This window comes from Papaver somniferum, unplaced genomic scaffold (genome assembly GCF_003573695.1).
Source record: "Papaver somniferum cultivar HN1 unplaced genomic scaffold, ASM357369v1 unplaced-scaffold_10, whole genome shotgun sequence".
Taxonomy (NCBI): domain Eukaryota; kingdom Viridiplantae; phylum Streptophyta; class Magnoliopsida; order Ranunculales; family Papaveraceae; genus Papaver; species Papaver somniferum.
Genome location: NW_020618825.1, coordinates 1706327 through 1730853, shown reverse-complemented (window position 1 = coordinate 1730853; position 24527 = coordinate 1706327). Strand labels below are relative to the sequence as shown.

The following is a 24527-nucleotide window of genomic DNA, read 5'->3' as shown; positions in this document are numbered from 1 at the left end:
GACTTGATTTTATTTATCATGGATATTTTATTTTCCGATTCAAACGGATTCGAATTAAAAATCAGGTCTGAATTAAATTACGAGTTAGTTCTAACTCAAACTAAAAGATAAACAGCCTAAAACTAAAAGATAAACAACCTAACATCTGATTTGGCACGAGTTAAGAGTTGAGTTAGATCCAGACACCGAGTCAGCAAGAAAACAAACACCTTCCATTAAAATCTCATGAGTTTTGCACACGTGAGATTAATCAAATGAATTTGATTAACGACTAAGATTCAATAACATTTATCATCTTGACTTTTATTATGGACTAGAAATTTTGGAAGTTAGAACTTTGTACTAGTATTCCCCTCGTTCCAAACTGTATGCATCATGGTTGGCGGTATTACAAACATGACATCTACCATTACCATTACATATCCTAATATACCTGTACTACAAATTCAAAAAGAAAATCACATAAAAAAATATTAGACACAAGTCCCAATTTTCTCCCTAAAATCTGTTTCGTCATAGATTCATCCACCGATTCATAACTTCGATCCAATCAAAATCATCAACGGAGCAAGATTGATACAAATAATACAAACAGTAGCAAGAATAGAACCTTGCTGAAACCCTTTCTGTAAAATTTCAATCCCCATCCCTGAGAAATGGTGAAAAGCCAAAAACCCTGCAATCAACAAAGAAACTATAGAACCAGTTTGGGTTCCTCTCAGTTTAACTACTTTTTGAGGAGAAGCAATTACGAACAACATGGCATAAAGGGGTAGTTCCAGTTCTTTTGGAAAGATGTAAAACAGTTTAAAGGCAAGGGCCAAGAAAACTGCCCAAACACCATTTTCACCCTTGATCCAAGTGAAAATCTCTTCAGGTGCTTGTAAAATAAACAGAGGAACAAGAAATGATTTATGAATTAGAGTTCCATTTGCGATTAGTAAAACTGCTGAAGCAATTACGCAACCCCATTGAAGGTTTTGAGGTGACAATAATGAACCAGCTCCATTTCTTTTTCCCATGATCTGATTATTTTTATGGGTGTTAAATTTTCAAGGGGACTTTAATTTGGGTTGTAATCGGGTGAAAATGGAGAAGAAGGATGAATTGTGGGTTTGAGTTGCACAAAGCAAACAGACAACATTTCTACTACTTGTAAAACTTTGGGGATTTCTCCTCTTTCTAAAAAAAACTTTAATGGCAGCGGGTGGAGATTAGATTATTGTTAAAGAATCGGGGGAAGTCGGCAAGACAAGGTGACTCACCAAGGCACATGCATTTAGCTGATCAAGGTAACATAGTGACTACTAGTGAGAGATGCTTTGACTATTGAGTTCTTTTACTTTGACAAGAGATATTTTGTCACTTGATTTGTTTCTTCTGGCAAAGTGATATTTTGTGTCATGATTCTTCATCAAGTCTTACATTTGTTTTTTCTGTCGACCTGGTGTTCGGATCTGATTTGATTGGTATCTAAGGCTATGTCCTATGGTTTTCCAATTAGTAGGGCATGTCAGCTCTTATGGCAGTTCTAATCTGGCATTTAGATGCACTAAATTATTTTTCGTGGCTGCGCCGAATGAAACATCGTAACCATCTCAGCCGTCGGATCAAAAAATAAATCAATTTGTGCTGAACAAAGCAATGAAAAGTTGATTTTCTATGTGCTGAATAATTCAGCGAAACTATCACTTCAGTTCACATGCGAAAATTTGATTTAAGAGTTCACGTGCGAGGTATATCGGGAGAGAAGTAGTGTTAAAGAATAGCAACGTCTTTTGTGTAATCTGCAACGCTTTTTGTCTAATTTAGCAGCCAAATCTAGCCCACAGGACTTAGCCTAACTCGACATGAACTAGATATCAGTTCATTTGTGTTTCGGTTTGTGTTAGTTCTTATTCGTGATATGAGGCAAACCTCACTCTATATTTGGAATCGTTTGAATTGGGGAATACGATACTCATGACTCATTGAGTCAAGCCACTGACTCACATAATTTTAAGTTAGTTGAGTTAGATCTGATTTGAAAAACAAACACATTGAACCAGATCCGATTGAATGATTCGATCAAATCCAGATATTCTCAAAGTATGTTGGTGGGAAGTGAAAGGCTATGAAAATGATGTTTGTATTGCAAAATATTATGTTGGAAAAAAAGGTTTATTAGCGATTGTTTATTAAAAAAATAAAATGAATTATGATTTGAAATGCTTATCTAATGGTTATAACATATCTAAACAACGGTGTTGATATGTTTATTTTTTATTATTTTCTTATAGAATTATTTTTATTGCTTTGTTTCGAATAATTTAATGATTGGGGTACACTAAGATTAATTGGGGTATACCTAATGAGACAAAATCCTGGTCATTTTGAAGTGAAACACAATACCCCTTAACCAGTTATTTTAAAAATGCATAATCTATCTTTGCTTAATTAACATTAATAATCTGTTTAGGTTAATTAATTAATTAGTTGAATTAAAATTTTGAAATTATGTTTTATTTGGATTGAACTCATGGATTATATGTTGTGATTTTTGAGGATTTTTTTTTATTATTATTATTTTTTTTTATTTTTGTAACGGAAATGAAACCATGCTGGCTAAACACTTCTACAAAGGGGATTGCAAAGCTGCTGAGTGATTTCATACTCAAAATTATAGAAGGAATCAACACTTTCAGTTCTGAATGTATGAAAAGTCGGCATGGTCGAAAAATTTGGAAGATAACGACCATTAGTAGCCAGCATGCTGATAATAAATCATAATACCGACTAGGATTTTTAACATACAAAGAAAGGTGTTACAAATGCATGATTGGTCAGCAAGGTTTTAATTTCATAACATGCCGACTAAACTATAGTCATAAAGGTTGATAATTCCAAACACCAACGACTTAAAATCTTATAAACAGGGTCGTCCCGGTTACAGGTAAAAGACCTATGCCGACTAAAAGCAAAAATGTACACAGAGAAACCGTTTTATGGCAGTTATTGGTCGGCAAGGTTCAAGTTTTCAAAACATGACGTCCTTAATTACTACAACACTAGTCGGCTAGGTATAAGTATGAATACTATGACGACCCTGTAAATGTCAATTTCAGAGATAAAAAGTCGTCACTGTACTCAACCTAGAAAGATAAAGGACTAATACTAGTCAGGGTAGACGAAGAAATACCCTAACGACTTTTCGTAGCAATTTCGACTAATGAAGGGAAAATTCTTAACATGAGAATACCTACATATTCTACAGACAGATTAATCTGGAGTCTCACAAGGAATGGTCAATTCATAGTTAAGTCTGCCTACAAAAAATTGGTGGACATCAAAACTAATGCAGCTAATATGCACGATGCGAATCAGGCTTTATTATGGAAAAAACCTATGGAACTTGGATACTCTGCCAAGAGTTAAAACCTTCCTATGGAAGTGTATGAATGATATCATACCATCAAACGAACGCATGGGCAGGGTAATGCAGTATTCTGGAGATATGTGCAGTATGTGTAATCAAGCTGTAGAAACGACTAGGCATATGTTATGGGAATGCCACTTTGCTCGAGCTGTTTGGATGTCAATACCTGGAGCTAGAAAAAGCATGGAAGCTGCTGATACTACGGTGGATGACTGGATCACCAGTTGGTTCTCAAACGATTTCATCAAATTAGATGAAGACTGGATAATCAAGATGGCAAATGCTTGTTGGTAAATTTTGAAAGAAAGATGTCGATGTGTTTTTGATGGGAAGAAGCCAAACCCTATGGAAACTATTCGCATTATTCAGTATCTCAACCAGATAACATGATCAGGAATAAAGCGAACACAACAACAAAGCTACCAAAATAACTTAACTAATAATTCTCAACAGACCTGGATTCCTCCTAATGCTTTTACTTATTCCATATGTTCTGATTCTGCTTTTAAATCTGTCTTAAACGTATATCACACAGGTATTGGTCTAATACTTTGTAATGATGCAGGTGAATTTGAACAAGGACGCTGCATCTATAAAAAAGTGGATATCTAGACGCACAACATGCAGAACTTGAAGGGCTGAGGAGAGCTATGCTTTGGGCAGAAGAACTCAAAATATACCAAGTGTGTTTTGAGATGGATGCTCAAACTATAGTCGCAGCGGCCAAAGGAGACTACCAGAAAGTTCGATGAGAATCTCAAACTCTAGCTTTGGAAGTTATTAATCTTTTTAACAAGCACCCATTATGGTCTTACAAGTTTATCAGTAGGAAAATTAATAAATCAGCAGACAAGCTGGCAAAACATTCACGTTTATTTCAAAATCCACCAAACTTTAATAAATCAGCAGACAAGTTGGATTCAAAATCCACCAAACTTTATTGTGGAAGCATTATATGCAGACACAAGAGGTGTAACCAATTCCGTGAGTTAATAAATTCTTTAGGAAAAAAAAAACAGTGTGACATCTGATTCAGCAACGGTACAGTCAAATTCAGACATCGAGTCCACACGAAAACAAACACCCTCCACTGAAATTTCATGAGTTTTGCACATGTGAGATTAAATGTTATTTTCTCATAAAGAAATTTCGCCGAGGAGAATCTCGTGGATCAAATGAATTTGATTAACGACTAAGATTCAATAACATTTATCATCTTGACTTTTATTATGCATTAGAAATTTTGGAAGTTAGAACTTTGTACTAGTATTCCCCTCGTTCCAAACTGTATGCATCATGGTTGGCGGTATTACAAATTCAAAAAGAACATTACATCAAAAAGATTACACACAGTCCCAATTTTCTTCCTAAAATCTGTTTCATCATAGATTCATCCATCCATTCATAACTTCGATCCAATCAAAAGCATTAACGGAGCAAGAGTGATACCAATAACACCAACAGTAGCAAGAAGAGAACCTGGCTGAAACCCTTTCAGTAAATTTCCAAACCCAATCCCTGAGAAATGTTGAAAAGCCAAAAACCCTGCAATCAACAAAGAAATAACAGAGCCAGTCTGGGTTCCTCTCAATTTAACTACTTGTTGAGGAGAAGCAATTACGAACAACATCGCATAAAGAGGTAACTCCAGTTCTTTTGGAAAGATGTAAAACAGTTTAAAGGCAAGGGCCAAGAAAACCGCCCAAACACCATTTTCACCCTTGATCCAATTAAAAATCTCTTCAGGTGCTTGTAAAATGAACAGAGGAACAATAAATGATTTCTGAATTGAAGTTCCATTTGCGATTATTAAAACTGCTGAAGCAATTACACAGACCCATTGGAGGTTTTGAGGGGACAACAATGAACCAGCTCCATTTCTTTTTCCCATGATCTGATTATTTTTATGGGTGTTAAATTTTCAAGGGGATTTTTGGGTTGTAATCGAGTGAAAATGAAGAAGAATCAGAAGAAGGAATTGTGGGTTTGAGTTACACAGAAGCAAAGAGACAACATTTCTACTACTACTTGTAAAATTTTTGGGATTTCTCTTTTGTCTAGAAAAACCTTAATGACAGTGGGTGGAGATTAAAGAATTGGGGGAAGTCGGCAGGACAAGGTGACTCATCAAGGCACATGCACTTAGGTCGATCAAGGTAAACTAGTGGGAGATGTCTTGACTTTTGAATTCTTTTACTATGACAAGAGATATTTTAGACGTCTCTTCATTTGTTTCTGTAAAGAGATATTTTGTGTCATGATTCTTTAATGAAGTTGTAGTTACCGACCCTCCTACAGCCACAACAAGACGTGGCATAGTCCGAATGGCTAATTTGAGGAATGACTTTAATATTGGGATTAGTAGTAGGCTCGAGATAGGAATAACCACAAACCTAGGTTTATTGCCCTAGATTTGGACCATAAAATTTGACTCATATGTAACGTTTTCGCTTGGCCAGAAATGGGGAGTGTAAGGCCATGCAAAAACTAATCTCATAAGCCACAATAAGTTGATTTTCTTATTTATCTGAATCATTATGAAACTGGGTACCAAAATGATTCTTGATTTTTTTGTTTCATGAAGTCGAAAAATAATATCATTTGGATGGTATTTAAATAGGATAATATAAGTAGTACTGGTTGTTTCGAGGTTTGAGAAACGGGTGTGAGCAAATTTGGGAAATGCGTCCTATCGGAAAAGGAAGCGTTTCGTAGCCTTTTCTTAATCAAACATATAATGAAAACAATTATGATTTTAATTTTTTATCAAATAATTAAAACCGGTCAAGTTGGGGTATATACCCCGATTAATTGGGCTATCCAAATTTTGTTCCCAACCATAATGGTGAGTTAAAAGGGTGTCTATGTGTATGAAATTACCTAATTACCCTTCTCCTAATAATAACTAAAATTATTATTTTTTTGATTTTAGATTCAAATCTTATTCTTTTCCTCATTCTTCTTCATCAATTTAATGATCAATTCTTTTTTTTTTCTCAATATTTCTTTGTTTTCTAATGATAAAAAATCGTCGATTAGTTTTTTTTTTTATTGCTGATTAATTCTTTCAAACTCTATTCAGTATTTTGTGTTGTTGTTTGAATGGTATCTCTTCATCGAGCATGACGATTTTTCATATTTATTTTTAGTCGTCAAGGTTGTAGGATGAATAACGTGACGGCTTTTCAAAGAGTTATATTTCTTAAATTAATATTCACAGGGTCGTCATGGTTTTCATCCCTAAACTTTGACGATTAACAACTTCCTGAAAACAAATTTTCCTGTATCAAATTTTGTTGTTGATCGTCATGGTTTTGTAAAAATAAGATGACGGTTGTCTATTAATCCTCTGTGTGTTGCATTTTCGAACAAGATGACTGTAAATTCGAAAAACTATTTCTGGTCAGCATGCTTAGTTTCTTGTCAAGCGTGCCGACTAAGTTTGGTCGGCATGCTTCATATGCCGAGTGTTCATGTACTGAGCTCTGAAAGGTACTTAGTCGGTATGCTTTTTCTCAGTCGAGAATGCCGATTTTTCGTACTCAGCCTTCTGAAAATGTTGATTTCTTCTGTAAACTATTAAATAGTTGTGCAACTCCCTTATTAGAAGTGTTTGGCTAGTGTGGTTTCATTTATGTTATAACGAAAAAAAGATATTTAAAACAATTTTTTTTCTCTAAAATCTTCCAACAAAATCCATAATTCCAATCTAACCAAAACAAGATTTTATAACTTCTAATTCAATTAATTAATCTGACAAGATTAATTAAACTTAACAAGTTGATTAGTAGTACTAATTAAACAATGGAAGTTTAGCCATTTTCAACCGTATATGGCCAAGGGGGTTGGGGATTTATTCCTAATGACCATATTTTATCTTATCTGATAATATACCTCAATTAACTTGATATACCCCAATCTCCCTAGTTAGTTAAACACTAAATTGGTCCAATAACCCTTTGTGTTTTTGTTACTATCTTGGTTACCTTGTTCCGAATAAATGTAACACACAAGTTTATTTTGTGGATTTTTTTTGCCTTCTTATTTCGAGATTTGTCCAAAGAAAATCCATTATAAGTTATAACAAACATGAAGGTCCAAATAACGTCGTCACTTCCTATTTAGGGGTGCTATACAGAGACGTGTATCGTGACTTTCAGATTTCTCAGACCTTGACTGTAGTATGAGACTAGAAGACCAAAATCTGGATTAAGCTTGTTGATGGTGGGTCAGCCACATTATCTACAACGCTGAAATCTGGATTAAGCTGTGAAAAAGTATAATGCTCATGATCTATGAAAATGGTAGATACTCGAGTGGCAAGAGTAATTGATGACATAATGAATCAAACATTTTTTTCATTATTGCATTGCTAATCATTTATTACAAATCCGTAAAGAGATGAGAGAAATTCAAGATCTACACAGAAAAAGGACAACATATTGTAATCTTGTTCTTGGTAGGTGGAAATGGATGTTAAGATTAACAACTACTTCTTCATTTCTTGTCATTCATTCCGATTGTGTTCTTCACAGCCTCAACTGCACCTTGCGCCGTGTTCACCACTGCTGTTCCAGTCTGCGTAATATTTACACCATATATAATTAGTTATATACTCCATTAACAACAAATCAATATCAATCAATACAGTACACTTAAATTTACCTTTTCAAGGAATCCAGGGGTTTTTTCTTCTTCCGGCTTGGCAGCTTTGGATACAGAATCAGCTGCATTGGCAACATGCTCCCTGGCTTTTTGAGCTGTATCGGAAAGGACACCAGAGGTCTCTTCCTTTTTCTGTTGGGCAGTATTCGTTGTAGTGTTTGCTGCATCGGCTACATAGTCTCTAGTTGCTTTAGCTGCATCGGCAACATGTTGCCCAGCCGTGTTAGCTGTGTTCGTAGCTGATTCAACCCATCCATTCGTGTTGGGAGTCTGCTTAGCAGACATCTTCGCACTCTTAAAATGAAAGGAAATGAGTTTACTAAATGAGAGAAATTTGAACTTCGAACTGGTCGTTTTATGCTTTGTTTTCTTGTTATCTATGTCTCTCTTCTTGTATGGATATATTTATAGATTTTGGGGTAACACGTGTCAATTGCTTTGTGGATGAAAAGATCGTTTGATTCTCTTGAAACACGTGATGTTTGAGAAGGATGGGAAGGGTAGTTGGCATATATTATGACACGGAGGATTCTATCTTTGCCGACCTAAAAAAGCAAAATATCTTACCAACAGTACCATGTTCTAGAATGACAGCTAAACTGTTGTCGGCGGGGTTGGGTAGAGAAAAATTATAGAATGACAGTGGAGAATCTTATAGCTTGATACCAACTCGAAACATGACAGCCAGTACAGTTGGCTCCCGAGCCTAAATTTAGCTATTTATGCTAAATATTAGTCATTTTTGCGCATTTTGCACCACTTAAGTTTGTTGATTCGTGAATTGCACACCCATTTGTCGAAATCTGGTTCCGCACCTGGTTTGATCAGATAGAGAGAGTTGATTAAAAAAAATTTGCTGGTTCATTGAAAGTTAAAAACTAGGTTTATAAATTAATGTCACTTGATTAAAATATTTTCTCCTAAGTTTTTCTACCTAAATCATTGTTGACGACGTCTTTTAATATTTTTCCTGTAATTCTTTTCAGAACATCAACCGTGATCATGGCCAAAATTTTCTTCCATGACAATTTAAAATCATGAATCAAACCTTTTCGATATTCTTTTGAAAATGGTGGAAGGAGATGGGGAAAGAAAGGTGGTTAAGATTTTATATTTTGCTTTATAGGTTTTAGATTTCGTTATAAGATGGGGCTAATTTTGATGAAAATTATGGGTAGGGATAGTAAGGTAACTTACTGTACTTTAGACACCCCTTAGCATACTAATTTAACTCGGGATAAAATTTATAGCCACAACTAATCCAGATATACCAATTTGGCCAGTACAGTTATATCCCATTCCAAACCGAAATCAATCAATTCACTTAAAGTTAGCTAATTGATTTGTATAATTATGATGACTAATTATTTTTACCTGTTAAAGGGAGGTGATGCTTTTTCGGTTGGGCAGCTCTGGATACAAAGTTAGCTGCACCGGCTGTATGGTCTCTTATTGCTTGAGCTGCATTGGCTTGGCAAGATGTCCCCCAGCTGTGCTCTTAGCTGATTCAACCGGACTCTTCTTAGCAAACGTCTTCCCATCTTGAAATGAAAGTAAATAAGTTTTATTCTTTCTGTTTTCTCTTTGGAGCAAAAACAAGTTTATTCAGATTATATGATATAAGGATATATACTGTATTAAGTTGAAGAAATTGTTTCTTTTATTGTTATCTTTTGATGGTGGTAACACATGTCAATGGTTCTGTGGTTGGAACGATCATTTGATTTTCTAATAACACGTCATGTTAGGAACAATAATGAAATGGAAGAATAGTGGAATATTCTGTTTATGTCGACCTAAGAAGCAAAATATCTTATAATAGCACCTGTTTTCAACATTGCTATCAGGGAACCATTTTTGGGTGAGTGTGTACCAAAATCCATACGAGAAAACATGACCATAACAAAAGGTGGTCATCTGGGCTAAAATTAGCACCATGATATCCTTCCACTATCTGATAATTAATATTACAAATTTTCTCAGGGGCCGTGACATGGAATGAATGAAGGATACCAAAAAATTGTTTTAGACCTTTCCAATTTAAGTTTTGAAGTAAATTTGATTGAATAGAGATTTTTGCTAATCTAGTAGCAAAAGAGTTTTGATGAAGAGCTAGCTTGATTAGTTTGCACAAAACAAAATCAACAGTTTCAATATTTCTATCATGAGACAGAGCGAAACTTCCTTAAAATCTTTCTTCAACTTCCATTCGGTATCGTTCCTTTGATGACCACATGCTCGTGCTCCGTGGATATTGCTAGCTCACTAGCTAACCGTTGTTGGTCGGCGAAGGGTGACCACTGTTTCTATTCTAGTGAACATTTCCAACAAACTGCGCCCTTCTGCAATACAGATTTCAAATTTCTCCCACGTTTAGTAAAGAATTAAAAGTTCAGAGTGTTTTGAATATGAGCTGTGCTAGATTCACAACGAAATCCCACTTCGATTTTCACCGAGAGGCATCGAAGGGATACAAGGTTGCGTGCAATGCATTGGGATATGAATGTGGCAGAGATGGGGCCCATAGCTTGTAATCTTTGTATCTGTCGGTGATCAATTCGGTGACACAATTAATCTTTCCTACTCCCAAGCTAAAAGGCCTTGGATCCTTTTCTTTATTCTTTTTACCGACACAATTAATGTTAGAAACTATTTTGGGACGGCTTAAGAAACGACATGATCTTGGCACGAAAAAGAAACAACATTTTTGCTCAGTTAAAACACGAAATTAGAAACGAACCGAACCTGGAATCAATAGACAATCACAAGGAAGTATGTTCGAAAGTGAAAGTGAAAGTTTGAGGACAATCAGGGCCGGTCCTGTTTTTTTTTTTTTTTTTTTTTTTTTGCCCCAAAGTGGACTTAAAAAGAAATTGCCCCCATAATTATCTGGATTTTTTTTACACTGCAGCTTTACTTAGTGTAACAAGAGTATATTTTTTTACTGTTCTTTTTATTTTGAGAAGATCGTAATGCTTGTTTCTTTTTTAAGTGAACGTGTATCTAAAAAAAGATGGTAACTGCCGGAAACAAAATTTGAAATAGTGAAATTAATGAATCCTGATTTTGGGCATACTCAAATCTTATCAGGCACACTGCATAAAGACAAAAAAAGGTTGTGAAACAGCAAAATAAGATTACCCCTTAACCCAAATTTTTTTTAATGGCAAATCTGCCCTTTACGTATTAGTGTTAGTAATATTGATCAGTGATTAAGATAATTTTCAGAATTATAAAGGTTGTTTAGATGATATTTTGGATCATGGTTCGGCGAAAATGGGACTACTGTTTTGTATGCCTGGAAAGATTTAGGTATGCCCAAAATCAGGGTTCAAATTAATATAGCTTATCAATTTTCAATTATAACTTAAAATTGAATTACTAGAAGCGTATTATAATTTTTTTGATAGGAAAATCCTTTAACAAATGGTGCCAGTAATCAGTTATATCGTGTTTATAACAAGTGAATGCCTTAGAGCAGTTCCTATGGGTTGAACAAACTCAGAGTTTGTTCCGCCCAGGCTAGATCCATCGAACTGCTGATCCATCGGTCTAGCTGCTGATCCATCGATCGCTGGAGTTGGAAGGAAGATCGCCCCTCACATATTCTCTCTCCAAAACCTGATTATTATAATTATCGTTTATTTTTTATTATTTATTTTATTAGTTAAATAATCCGTGGGACCAAACTCTTATTAGTTTATATATATAAATAAAATCATTAGTGAGACCCAACTCTTATTAGTTTATGTTAATAAAGTCAATAGTGGGACCCTAAAATATCAGATTTGTTCATTTTACCTTATTTCCCATAATGGAGAATACGATTTGTTCATCCACACGGCTCAACAAATTTTTATTTTTGTTCATTGCCATAATAACTGCTCTTACTGGAATACCTCCTGTCATTTATGCCGTGTACATGATAATCAATGCCTTACTAGAATACCTCCTAAATTCTAGTAGCTGCGATATTTTTTATCCAAGAGGAATTAAGGATTATTTAGTGGAAAGAGTAGAGAACTTCGAATTTAGCCTTACTATTCAATTTCTACCCCACGCATCACATGTTTTTATGAAGAAGTCCCTAAAAATGTTTTTATATTTGATAAAAACCCAAAATATAAAGCACTTATTTTGTTGGCCCCCTGGCATTGATGCCCCGAAGTGGAGCTTTCCTTGCTTCCCCTATGGGCCGACCCTGGGCCAATAATGCCATATTGGCATCCTATTTGAAGGAGAATCCTTGTTGACCAACTGAATTTGATCATCAAATATTTTGTTTTTATGCCTGCTAAATGGGTACCAGTTTACTGGGTGGATAAAAAGACCCATTAGCACCATTGGGCCTTCCCTGTTGTTTTTTTCTAGGAATTACTGGTTAGTCCTAGAATGAGAGACCCGTCTAATGACTAGTCCAGTCATAAAATGTTTTTAATCGCTGTTCCAAAAACATGTTTTTGGACCAGAAATTTTATCTCATAGTCCATCCCACGTGTGAGTAAAATGATGCCTAATTTTTATATTCCGAAAATAATCTTTTCTGCAATGAACATACAAGAATAGAGGATAAGAAAGTATTTTCGTTCTTCTTTTCCTTTTTTTCAACAGCTCGGATCCAGTTTTCTCTCTGCTTCAGTTGGTTTTCTTCAATTTTAGATTTTCGATCTTAAATCCCCAGGTAATTTCTATAAACCTCTTCTCCATTCCTTAATATTTGTTATGCTTTTTGAATTTATGTTTGTTTTTTCAAATGAAATCATGATGAGCAACTCGATTTCATGATTTGGTTGTTTTTTTTGGTTGTTTTTTTTCTAGATCTAGTAATTGTTATCATTTTTCTATGATGTACACTGTTCAATTGCATGATTTAATCCCATTTTTGTTCGTATTTAATATTTTTATGTTGATTTTTGAATATGATTTTGAACTCGTGCTACTCTGTTGATTAAATCATCTTATTCTTTTGTTAACATATCATTTTGATTATATGTATGATTCGTTCTTTCTAGATTTATAGAAAATCACAATTTCAAATATTTTTCTAGATTTTATGATCCGTACATATAAATATGTACTGTCTTTAGTATGGTTTTTTGTGAAATTTGAAAAAATATGGGGATTTGTGTTTGGTGGATGGGAAATTTAGGAATTTGTTTGTTTTTTGAAATTAGTAAATTTGGAGAGAAATTTGTAAGAAAATTGAGACTAATGGTATGTGATTGAGATTGGTGCAGTTTGGTTAAATGTGTGTTTTTTTGTTAATTGCAAATTTGGGGTTTTGAGAACTAGTTAGTTATCACTGCTTCTGAGAAAGCATCCATAGGAAGCATGATAGTTTAGTAGCGTTCTGAGTATACATATGAAAGAATATCATTTAGATCTTGTACTTATCTGTAGCGATTTTGCGGTACATATTTGTATGCAATGATTTCACAATACACATATGCATGTAGTGATTTCACAGTACATGTTTGTCTATAGTGTTTCACAATACATATTTGCTTGTACTGGGGGGGAGCTCTTTTATTACATTGACAAATACTTCAAAGTTAGTTATTATAGCCCAGCTAATAGCTATTAGACATGTTCGTACTACATATTGATATGTATTTTAGGTAGGATCATATAATACAAGGGTTTTTAAACAGTACATATCAACCATGAACTAGGCTTTTTAACACTACATATTAATATGTACCGTAGGATATTTCCGCAATACATATTTCCATGTACTAATTTTCGCAATAAATATTTCCATGTGCTGATTTCGCAGTACATTTTTTCCTCCCAGTAAGGTTAGTTGGTGTTCTTTTTCTTATGATTAGAGCTCACATATTCATGCCACCTATGCCTGATGAAATTTTGTTTATCAGGTGTTATGAGAGCATCACTTTGAAGTTAATGTCTACGTGATTATACAAATTATGTCCAAAATTGTTGGTTGAGTTCTTAAAGGATGTCGTTTTCTTTTTTCTATAACTGATTAACGTATTATTACTTGCAGGATATTACTAAACCAGTTACAGATGAATGTGCTTTCATTGAAGAAAATGCGGGATTCATTTTCGGCAAGTAAGCCTCACACCATTCTCTGGACATAGCTATAACTATGTCATATTGTTGTGCATATACAAGCATAAACTAGGCTCTTACCCAGTAAATAATTAAGACCTGTTAACGGGAGTTGAGAGGGCAGCGCCCCCTCGTAAGCAAGAAATTTAGTTAATTGAATAGTATCTTTCAAGATCCTACTGGTTACTCATTTACTGGTATTGGTTGTATAACAAAAATAAAAGTAAACTAGTTTTCTTCAGTACATGTGTATATGTACTGTGATATTTGCTATCTTTTTTCTCACTACGTATATGGATTGTTGGCTCTTGAGTTTAAACCAAAGCTCCTTATTTTCATTATCTCACTTGATAGTGAAAAACTCAATGTCTACTCATGTACATGTGAGAGGCCATCTTTCTGAGTCTTTTTTTAATATTACATAGGCAAGATAAAAAAGATAAGCATATGATCATATTTGGGAGGACAGTCAAAAACTTTCTGGAAAGGTATTATTAGATGTGTCACATGGTTTTAGTTTGATTGAGGTTACAATTGGGTGGACCGTTTATTTTCTAACCATTTGTGGCTTCTTTTGCAGTCTTACTTCCCTGAATTTGTTGACGTGGATGAGAATCAAATAGAGCAATGGAACCATAAAACCCCTCCATTCAAGATTTTGGAGTCACCTCGAATGGACGAAGAAGCACACGAACTTTGTCTATGAGAATCGTCATTTATCCCCAGAAATGCCTAATTAATTGCAGTTGGAAGAAGAACAAATTAACCATACATCCATCATTGCTAGCTGACAGACTGGAGGAATTATCTCATCAAATTAAAAGGATCTGATACTCGGTATACATCGATATGTATAATATGGTTTAACTCAGTACATGTGGATATGTACTGGGTTTTAACTCACTACATGTCGATATTTACTAAACTTGGCTAAATTATATAGTTTTTGGCAGAAATTTATTTTGGCTCTAGGTTACTACAAGAAGATATGTACTGCCATTATTTAAGGCTTCATACTTTTTTCATAGTCTCTTATATTAAGTTCATACGACTAGTATGTTGTACTATAAGAAGTATTGAAACACATTCAATTTTTGTTTTGCGAACTCTTCATGTACTAATATAATTCTGAGTTTCAGTCCTGGTTTTCTTATCCTGTTAAGTTTTACAGTACATGCATATATGTACTGCCTGTACTTAAGGCTTCATACTTTCATTTTTCCAAGTATTCATGCTGATTAGTTTGTTGCAAAACTATAAATATAAACTAACAATATTAGACAACGATACAACACTGCAAATAAAAAAAATGAAATGAAGACATACTGTACTTTATTTGTGATGGGCATTCAAGCACCAAGCTGTTATTATTACACAACAAAATAATGGGAATTCAAGCACCAAGTTGTTCTTATTACACAACAAAATACGGGTAGTACATATCAATATCTATAAGGTATTCACAACAAAATTTATACATACTAATGGCCATTGTTAACTAATTTTCCAGTATAGGGAGATATCTACTCTTGTCTTGTAGTGTTGATACCAAAAAATTATGAATAAATTCCCATAAGACGCCTTACTTATCATTTGCAATTGCGCGTCAGTCAATTTTGGTCTTCATTCTTAATCGTATTCACAAGAATATACAACCCCTTAAAACTAGATATGTATATTCTCCTAGGGTCTTTTGTAGGTGCTTTCTTATTCTTTTTCGTATTCTTCACATTACCTGCACAAACAAGTCATTTATTTCAGTATAAATGGATGTATATTGTAATATAAGAGTAGATATCAACTGTTAAAAACATATTGTTGGTATTCAAGCATCACAAAAAAGGACCTTTCCATCAGTACATATAGATATGTACTATTGGATATATAATGTCAAAAACATTTTGCTTGCATTCAATCATCAGAAATCAGTTTTTTACATAATGTAATATATTGTTGGTATTCAAGCGTTAGAAACCTATGTAACGAAGCACAAGAACACTTTTATTTTTTTTCTTTTGCAAGGTAGTACATATTGATATGTTGCATTATTTCCTTTCAGAGTAGATATCAAGGAACTGTATCCGAACAACAAAATATGTACTGAAAAGTATGTAAGATATAAACTAGGTTTTCACACAAAACATATTGACATGCATTGTTGTTTTGAAACGATATCTATTATTGCTTCTATAAATATGTACTATTTTTTTCAACCTAGTACATATCAATATGCACTCTTGTTTTGATACATTTTCAAGTATCACAAAATTAATATTCAACCACACTGTTGGCATTCAAGCATCACAACCAGCATCAAAAATGGTATCAAGATGTACGTATTGATATGTACTTGGGATTAGTTTCAAAAACAAAAATATCTGCTGAAAAATATGTAGTGCACATTACATCATATTCAGAATACTCAATGTCCTTTCGGAACTCAATACATATCTCTTTTCATATGTACTGCCAGGAAAATATGCAAAGAAAACAAAATAACAAGAACACATTTAACAGGTACACGACGATATATACCGATGAATATGTACTTTTCAATAGTACATATGTAACCTCTTCGACAACATTCTACATAATGATATGCATTCATATCAATATGTATTGAAGATTTCAACTCCAAGAACAAAGTAGCCGTATCTATTAGATATAACATGAACTAGTCAAGAACAAAGTACTTTCAATAGCACATATCAACCATATACTAGGGCTTTTTTTCTCCACATAATACATGTTAATATGTACTGTTAGATCATACACACTACACTAATCAAATTATCCAAATATACATATTGATATGTATTGTTTCTTTATAAAATGAAATCAGAAGTGATTTGTACTGATATGTAGGGTAGATCATATAAGAAAATTTGTATGAAGAATCAACAATAATAAAAATAAACACATTACACATATTAGAACGAATACCAGAATTTTGGAAGAAATCAACTTCATAGAAAACCGCAACTTTTACTCAGAACTTTTTTATTACAAAAAAGGTATGTAAAAAATACCAATTTGCTTCAATACTTATGATACTACTACATACTAATCATATGCATTAACCTAATATAAAAATAATGAAAAAGTATAAATCCTTATCTACTGGCAGTACATATCTTTCTGTAGTGTAAAATCCTGGCACGCAAAAGAAAACTCTGCCAAAAATATAATTTAGCAGTCTTTAGTACGTATTGATATGTGACGGTGATAACCCATTACATATCGATATTTACTCAGCGAAACTTCAGTACATATTCAATATGTATTGGGTATCAGACGCTTCAAATTGATAAGATGATCCTCCTGTCTTTCATGCTTGATGCCCTCAAATTTTCTAACCACATATTGTAGGTTTGAGAAACTACAGTTCTCTTCCTTTTGCTTTTGGTGAAGTAGCTGCTGTTGTTTTTCCTTTGGTTTTTGTTGTTATACATATTGACACAATTAGTATGTAAGTATCCACTACATATTGATAGTAAGTAACACTACATATTGACAGGGTAAATAAGGTTAACACATACTACATATCCATATTGATAGGTTTTCACATGTCAATATGTAGTTTCAATGTGTTAATAGACTACTTATGGATCACTACATACTGATAAGTTTTACACACAAAATATCACAAAATAGTAAGTAACACTACATATTGAGATGGAGGTTTTCACATACTACATACCTATATTGACAGGTTTTTCACATGTCAATATGTAGTTTCAATATGTTAATATGCTACTTATTGACCACTACATATTTTTATGTAATTACTCCTGTAATTGTTATTTTTCTGTAATTACGTCTGTAATCAGCAATTTTTCTTCTAGGGATTTGTATGCAGTACATATTGATATGTCCTCAAAACAGAAAATAGAAATGAAAAATGAATGACTTAAAACTGAAGAAGCAGAGAAGGATTTGTTTTGAACCATTTACTTGTAATTCTTCCAAAGAGAAGCAACATCCAATTGAATCTGGTAGAGACTTCAACTGCATCATCAAATAATCCTCATTAACTACAACAAGTATTAGACATATATGAGTCAAAACACAATAATCCAGTATTAAACAGTTATGAGTAACAGGAAAACGAATCATAAAATCAGATCCAAAATGAATCTCCATCAGAACAACTATGTCAATCTTATACGATTTTTCGTTTAGATCTGATTTTTTTCAGTTGATTTTGTGATGGTTTCAACGAATTTTTGTAATGATTTCATCAAATCTAGGGTTTTGTCGTTGATTTTTCTTTTGTTTGTTGATGACCGATTAAGAAGATCACTTGAATACGATGAGGTAGAAAAAAATTGAGAGGAAGTAACAGGGAAAAGTTGTTTAACGGAAGAATTGCAGAGAGAGGTTGGTTCTTTAGTATTCACACGTATAATAAAAAGGGTACTCGGATCTTTTTGCAAAGACCAGAACTTTTTTGGACCTCCTATTAAATGTTTTTTCTGGATGGACTACAGACTAACCCGGATCGGATTTTATGCACTAAACATGAAATTCTTCTTTTTTTTTTCTTGATTAATAAATTTTATCCAGACCCGTTTTCTTTTTGTTTTACCTTTATCTTTTTTTTGTTATCTTGTCCACAAACAATTGAGCGAAAATGAGACACGCAGGCACTAGGAATCGTGACCATACCAACTTGCTTTGTGGTGGTAGTTGGTGGTGACTGTTTTCATAATTGAGATCATCCGGTATCACTAACTACTCCGTACTTCACCCAGAAAAACAAAAAAATTAATGGAAATATTTGGTGCAGGGGAGGTCACTAGCTATGATCGAGTAGCAGAGTTGAAGGCTTTCGACGAAACGAAAGCCGGTGTCAAAGGAATAGTTGATGCAGGAGTTGTAAAGGTCCCTAGGATTTTTATTCGGCCACCAGATGAAGTCGCTGCGGAGGAGTTAGTCTCTACTCATGAATTTGAGACTCCAGCGATAGATTTTGAAGGGTTGGACAACACAGACCGACGTAAGGCAATCGTTGATGAGATTCGAGATGCATCAGAAACATGGGGTTTCTTTCAATTGGTGAATCATGGGATACCCAATAGTGTAATGGAAGATATGAAGAAAGGTAATCTCAGTTTCAATGAGCAAGATTTAGAAACTAAAAAACAGTTCTACTCAAGGGATCTGAACAAAACTGTGAGGTTTAATAGCAACTTTGATCTCTACAGAACAAAGTATGCTAACTGGAGAGACACCCTTGCCTTTAATATGTTTGCTCATGATCCTGTAGATCCTCAAGAGTTGCCATACACATGCAGGTATTTTCCCCTATAAATCCATTGCTTTTACGTTCAGTCAATGATAGTGCTGTGGTGCAGGATAAGGAGATACAGCAGTGCAGGATAAGCATTTAGTTTACAGTTTCTGTTATACTCACACATGTTAGTAAATGCTCGTGTGTATTGCAAGTACTTGTTGACAAGCTTCTCATACATTTTACTTCACTGCTATTCAATCAGAGATGAAACAATGGAGTATCTGAAGCATGTCGTGAAGCTAGGAGATGTACTGACAGAGTTATTATCAGAAGCTCTTGGACTTAAACCTGATCACCTTAAAGCCATGAGTTGTACTGAATTGTTGCTAGTTGTCCTTCACTATTATCCAGCATGCCCCGAGCCAAAGCTAACACTGGGTGCAAGCAAACATGCTGATCCAAGCTTCTTTACGGTTCTTCTGCAAGACGAAATCGGTGGCCTCCAATTTTTTCATCAGAACCATTTGGTATCTGTCAATCCCACCCCTGGAGCTTTAGTAGTAAACATTGGTGATCTTCTTCAGGTAATAATCTAGAAATGTGAAAATTTTGGAAATAGGGTTCAAGACGAGTACACTGCTAACTATCATTTTTTTCAACCAGTTGATGAGCAATGACAAGTTTAGAAGTGCTGAACATAGGGTTATCTCTAACCATGCTGGACCAAGACTATCAGCAGCAGTGTTTTTTAGGCCAACGATCCAGCAAACATCCTCCATGAAGACTTATGGTCCCATCAAGGAGCTATTGTCAGAAGATAATCCTCCTGTATACAAAGATATCACATTCAAAGACTATGCCGAATATTACAATTCCAAAGGGCTCGATGGCGTTCCGGCACTCGACCACTTTAAGTTGTGAGGCAGGTATGAAGAAGACTCGGTGGATAATTGAACTGTCCGTCTCGGTATGAATATTTGTCTGAACTTTCCTTTACCATGTATAAGTATGAATGTAACTTTGTTAATAACCAGGTATCCTTGAGAGAAATGACAAAGTTCATTTTTCCAGGCTTTGGATTCATACAGATTTAAGAATAACTGATCATAAGTTGCTAAAGCTTCCGATACATATTTTTTTGGTTAATCCAGATTTAAGGATAAGTGATCATAATATGTTGCTAAAGCTTCCAATAAATACCAAACCGATGCAAAACGCCCGCAACAAGACCCCAGAAAAGGATTTCTGCAAATATAACGTAAAGTAAAATGCCTACTTTTCTCGAGTTCCACACTCCAACGAAGACGTGTTTCTTTATCCAATATATCTGCAACACGAAATGGATTCAAGCCCGTCACTGAGGATTTATAAAAAAAAAAAAAATTGTACATTTGAACAGTTCACACACTCTGTTCATAAGGTTCCATCAAGTATAGCACCGAACTCATTTATGTACATATCCAATACATGGACTTCAACAGACACTATTAAGATGGTCGGATACTGGAACCTGTCATTTTCATGCTGTCTGGTATATTTTATAGGATCGAAGGATGCGTGATTGAAGGTAAAACACATGATAGCTGGTGACGGTTCCTGTACAAATATGCGTATATGAAGTTTCATGACCAAATTAAGGATATCATGATAGTAAAGCCTGTGGAAATGTGTGTATATTTCTTGGATGGAATTGACTACTTATACATTTTCATTTCATACAGGGCATCAAAGAGACCAATAAAAACACAGTAAAAACCCATAATAAAATTGGTAAATATGTTTATGTTTAATAGTCATCAAGACATACCAATGTGTTATGAGGATCATCGTAGTACCATCCATTGTTAAATCCTGCAAATATTCCTTCTGCTGCCAGTACGAAGACAAGCATAGCGTTCATACCAATCCACTCCAGAGGCAAAAAGAGATAACCCAACCCGAAGATGTCAACCTAATAAGTAGAACAATGCCGAAGTTACAAACTTCAGATATTATAATAACTTGATAAAAAAAACTAATGTGGTCTAGGTGGTATAACAACTCTTAACAGAAGACACAATTGTCACTTTTAGATGTCTAAGTTCAAAAGTAAAACTGAACATAATTGATGGACAATATGAGGGAGGCCATTCTCCTCCAGCATCATCCACCAATATCATCACCTAAAATGTACACAATCAATTAGTCACTGTTGTTTATCTGTAAAGCTTACATAACACTAACATTGCAAGATTCAAACCCACGAATCAAACTGATCATGTTACTAGTTCTCACACATTTCAGTGTCCGAAATCAATTTGCTGCAAACTGGAAGAAGCATGCGTAATTTGTGCAAGCAGTCCCCATTTCAGGTCCATAATCAACAACTATGCCTTTTGGAACATTAATAACTATGACAAGCTGACAATATCATTTTCTCCAGAATTTTTGTTTCAAAGATGTTAGGATTCACGCGACTTCCTCACTAAATACTCGTCAATTTGGGTGTGGTCCCCTGTTTCACCGGATTACGAATGGCTTTCGTGCGGGACTCACCCTGCCACCCAAACCTGTTCCATTGAGATTAGGGTATCCACGTCTCAGTGCATGCATGCATGCAACAGAAGAGTGTGTATCGTAGCTAGGTTTTTTTTTGTTTTTTTTTGCACCACCAACCAAAACCAGAAAAGTCTGACCAGTGCTTGTGTTTGCTAACTCATCTGAATCTTACTCAGCTGATTCAACTCGTTCCGAAATCCCATGAATCAAGGATGTCCATCCGAGTTACATAGTACTAATGATACTTGAGGCAGTCATTACATCAAATTCATACATGACATCCAAGTGAGATTCACACCTTGGTCAAAAGGAAAAACCATATTCGGTTGTGAGGCAGTTGCCCCCTAACGCTTTAAACCAGAAAAGTGTGACCCAGTGCTTGTGTTTGCCAACTCATCTGAATCTTACTCAGCTGATTCAACTCGTTCCGAAATCCCATGAATCAAGGATCTCCATCTGAGGTACGTATTATTGATATTTGAGAAAGTCACTGCATCTAATTTATACATGACATGCGTACAACTACGAAAAACAAGGTTTGACATCCAAGTGAGATTCACACCTTGGTTAAAAGTCAACACCACAATCAGTCGTGAGGCAGTTGCCCACTAACAGCTAACTCACTAAGTCTATTTCTCCTCCAACCACACACACACTATAGAGCTATTGTGGCTTCTCCAATCCTCGAGCCAGCGAAAGTAAAACTCTTAACAGAAGACACAATTGTCACTTTTAGATGTCTAAGTTCAAAAGTAAAACTGAACATAATTGATGGACAATATGAGGGAGGCCAACAGAAAGTGCTTGGTTATTAAAATTCGTATCTGGTTCATTCTGGTGACCTACCAGAACATATAAGGCCGAGAACACCAATGCTGCTGCCCCTGCAGTCACACAAACATAACTGAAGCTGTACAACTACTTGTTTAATGGAATACCTGCAATAAAAAAGAAACAAAGTTATGAGACATGAAGAAAAAATAAATAAATTAGTTTTCACAGCCTAGGTCAATTCCTAATCACCATTTGTGAAATGCAGAACAAGTCCTAATATGAGGAGTGAAAGATCCATGCCCATCCAATGTTTCAGTCTATCCGAGTGGCCCTGGAATTTCACAAGAAAAGAAAGATAAAAAATAAAAATCTCCGAGGACCTTAAGGCTACATATCTTGAATGAGGACTATGAAACCACAAAACCAACCTTCAAGTGTACGAGAATGTGTCCAAAATGCACCCCAATGATTGTCGTAAGGATAGCTGCTATTGAGCTGCATGATTTGTAAGAGAAAACGTCTAGTTAAAAACTATAATTTGAGAGAGTTATGATGCTGATCTAGACATAGAGCTTGTTAGCACAATTCGTAATGTTTCTTTAATGTCAGGTTTGCTGCAAATTGGTGTGCCATCTGATTCCATTAACACAGAATTTCAGCAAAATATAAGGTTTGCATGACAATTTTAAGCCATACTTGCACAACGTAAAGAGAGAATGTAAGTAAAACACACACAGACATTTCGAGTAAAATCTTTCAAAAAAAGTTAACTAAAGCTAATGTTTCAACTGTCCAGTCGATTCACAGAAACATTAAAATATCAAAATCTAGACTCAGAAATTGCCAACTAGACAACTATTGCGGAATTCTGCAAAAAGTAAGGTTTTGAATTATAGTAGGGAGAACCTTAGAAGTCCTTCAGGTTCAAAGGGACCCTGGCACCATAATGGAGCATCCTTACGGAAAGGCCCCTCATAAGGGGATCGATCAGTGCAAGCCTGCAGAACTTCACAGAAAAAGAACATTTACAATCTACAATGCAGTGAGTGAAACTTGAGCCATAAGAACTGATATAGGGGGAACTAAATACCCACCTTAGATCTCTTCCAAGCTGGGCGTTGATAGATATGACTGATTCCTAATACTTCTCTATCAACATATCCCACAGCATTGCAAGGAGGATCCAATCTTCCCCTTACACCACATACAACCTAAGCTTTAACAGTGATGTCAGCATTTGTAGCAAGTAAACATTAGCTTGGCAATTAGTAACTGATGACTGACGACTCTTGAAAAAGAAAAACTGAAATGCTGTAAACATTGTAAAAGAAAAGTATAAAACCAAAAGGAAATGTAATGCAACCTACATTTAAGACTATCATATATTTGGTGCTAACTTCGGATTTGAGAGAAAACATATGTACATGAAAAAATGTTATGCTTTAAATTCGAGATGATAGGTAAAAGACTCACAATGAAATCCTTCCCATAGTCAGGGCTGTCTTTGTTGTGGACAGTATACTTCCAGTCGGGAACATAGGTCCCATAGAGTAGGGAAAAGTATACAACTAGAATGCATGCACCTGCTATCCTACAAATTCAATATCAACAGGGTAATCCATCTAGCTGTGTCATTAAAACAACCGCCTAACAGAAATTGGAAGTTCTTACCGCCCAATAGATATTGGAAGTTCTTACCAGTGCCAACTGTATAGAGTATATATAGACCATCCACCAGGTGCAATATCCTTGGTTTGGGCATTTTTCGTAGAGATTTCCAATAGTGAAACGACTACGTATGCAAGAGCAATCCTCACCCACCCC

General features: G+C 34.9%; 4 protein-coding genes and 1 pseudogene across 4 annotated transcripts; 1 reads left to right on the top strand and 4 right to left on the bottom strand.

Moving 5' to 3' along the window:
• Positions 1-254: 254 nt before the first annotated feature.
• Positions 255-1298, bottom strand: LOC113326019 (cold-regulated 413 inner membrane protein 2, chloroplastic-like). The gene has a single exon (XM_026573831.1). The coding sequence runs from the start codon at positions 1020-1022 to the stop codon at positions 534-536; it is 489 nt and encodes a 162-aa protein (XP_026429616.1). The 5' UTR covers positions 1023-1298; the 3' UTR covers positions 255-533.
• Positions 1299-4387: 3089 nt separating this feature from the next.
• Positions 4388-5618, bottom strand: LOC113326960 (cold-regulated 413 inner membrane protein 1, chloroplastic-like). The gene has a single exon (XM_026574614.1). It carries the CDS (start codon positions 5304-5306, stop codon positions 4818-4820), a length of 489 nt encoding a protein of 162 aa, XP_026430399.1. The 5' UTR covers positions 5307-5618; the 3' UTR covers positions 4388-4817.
• A 2126-nt stretch (positions 5619-7744) lies between these two features.
• On the bottom strand, positions 7745-8471 carry LOC113326910 (late embryogenesis abundant protein Dc3-like). The gene is made up of 2 exons (XM_026574571.1): positions 8081-8471; positions 7745-7993 (listed from the first exon to the last, which is right to left on the bottom strand). Exons 1-2 carry the CDS (start codon positions 8363-8365, stop codon positions 7913-7915), a joined length of 366 nt encoding a protein of 121 aa, XP_026430356.1. The 5' UTR covers positions 8366-8471; the 3' UTR covers positions 7745-7912.
• Positions 8472-18850: 10379 nt separating this feature from the next.
• LOC113326710 (1-aminocyclopropane-1-carboxylate oxidase homolog 1-like) lies at positions 18851-20535 on the top strand. The gene is made up of 3 exons (XM_026574382.1): positions 18851-19452; positions 19654-19975; positions 20055-20535. Exons 1-3 carry the CDS (start codon positions 18926-18928, stop codon positions 20310-20312), a joined length of 1107 nt encoding a protein of 368 aa, XP_026430167.1. The 5' UTR covers positions 18851-18925; the 3' UTR covers positions 20313-20535.
• A 2-nt stretch (positions 20536-20537) lies between these two features.
• Positions 20538-24527, bottom strand: part of LOC113326711 — a 5972-nt pseudogene continuing 1982 nt past the window's right edge.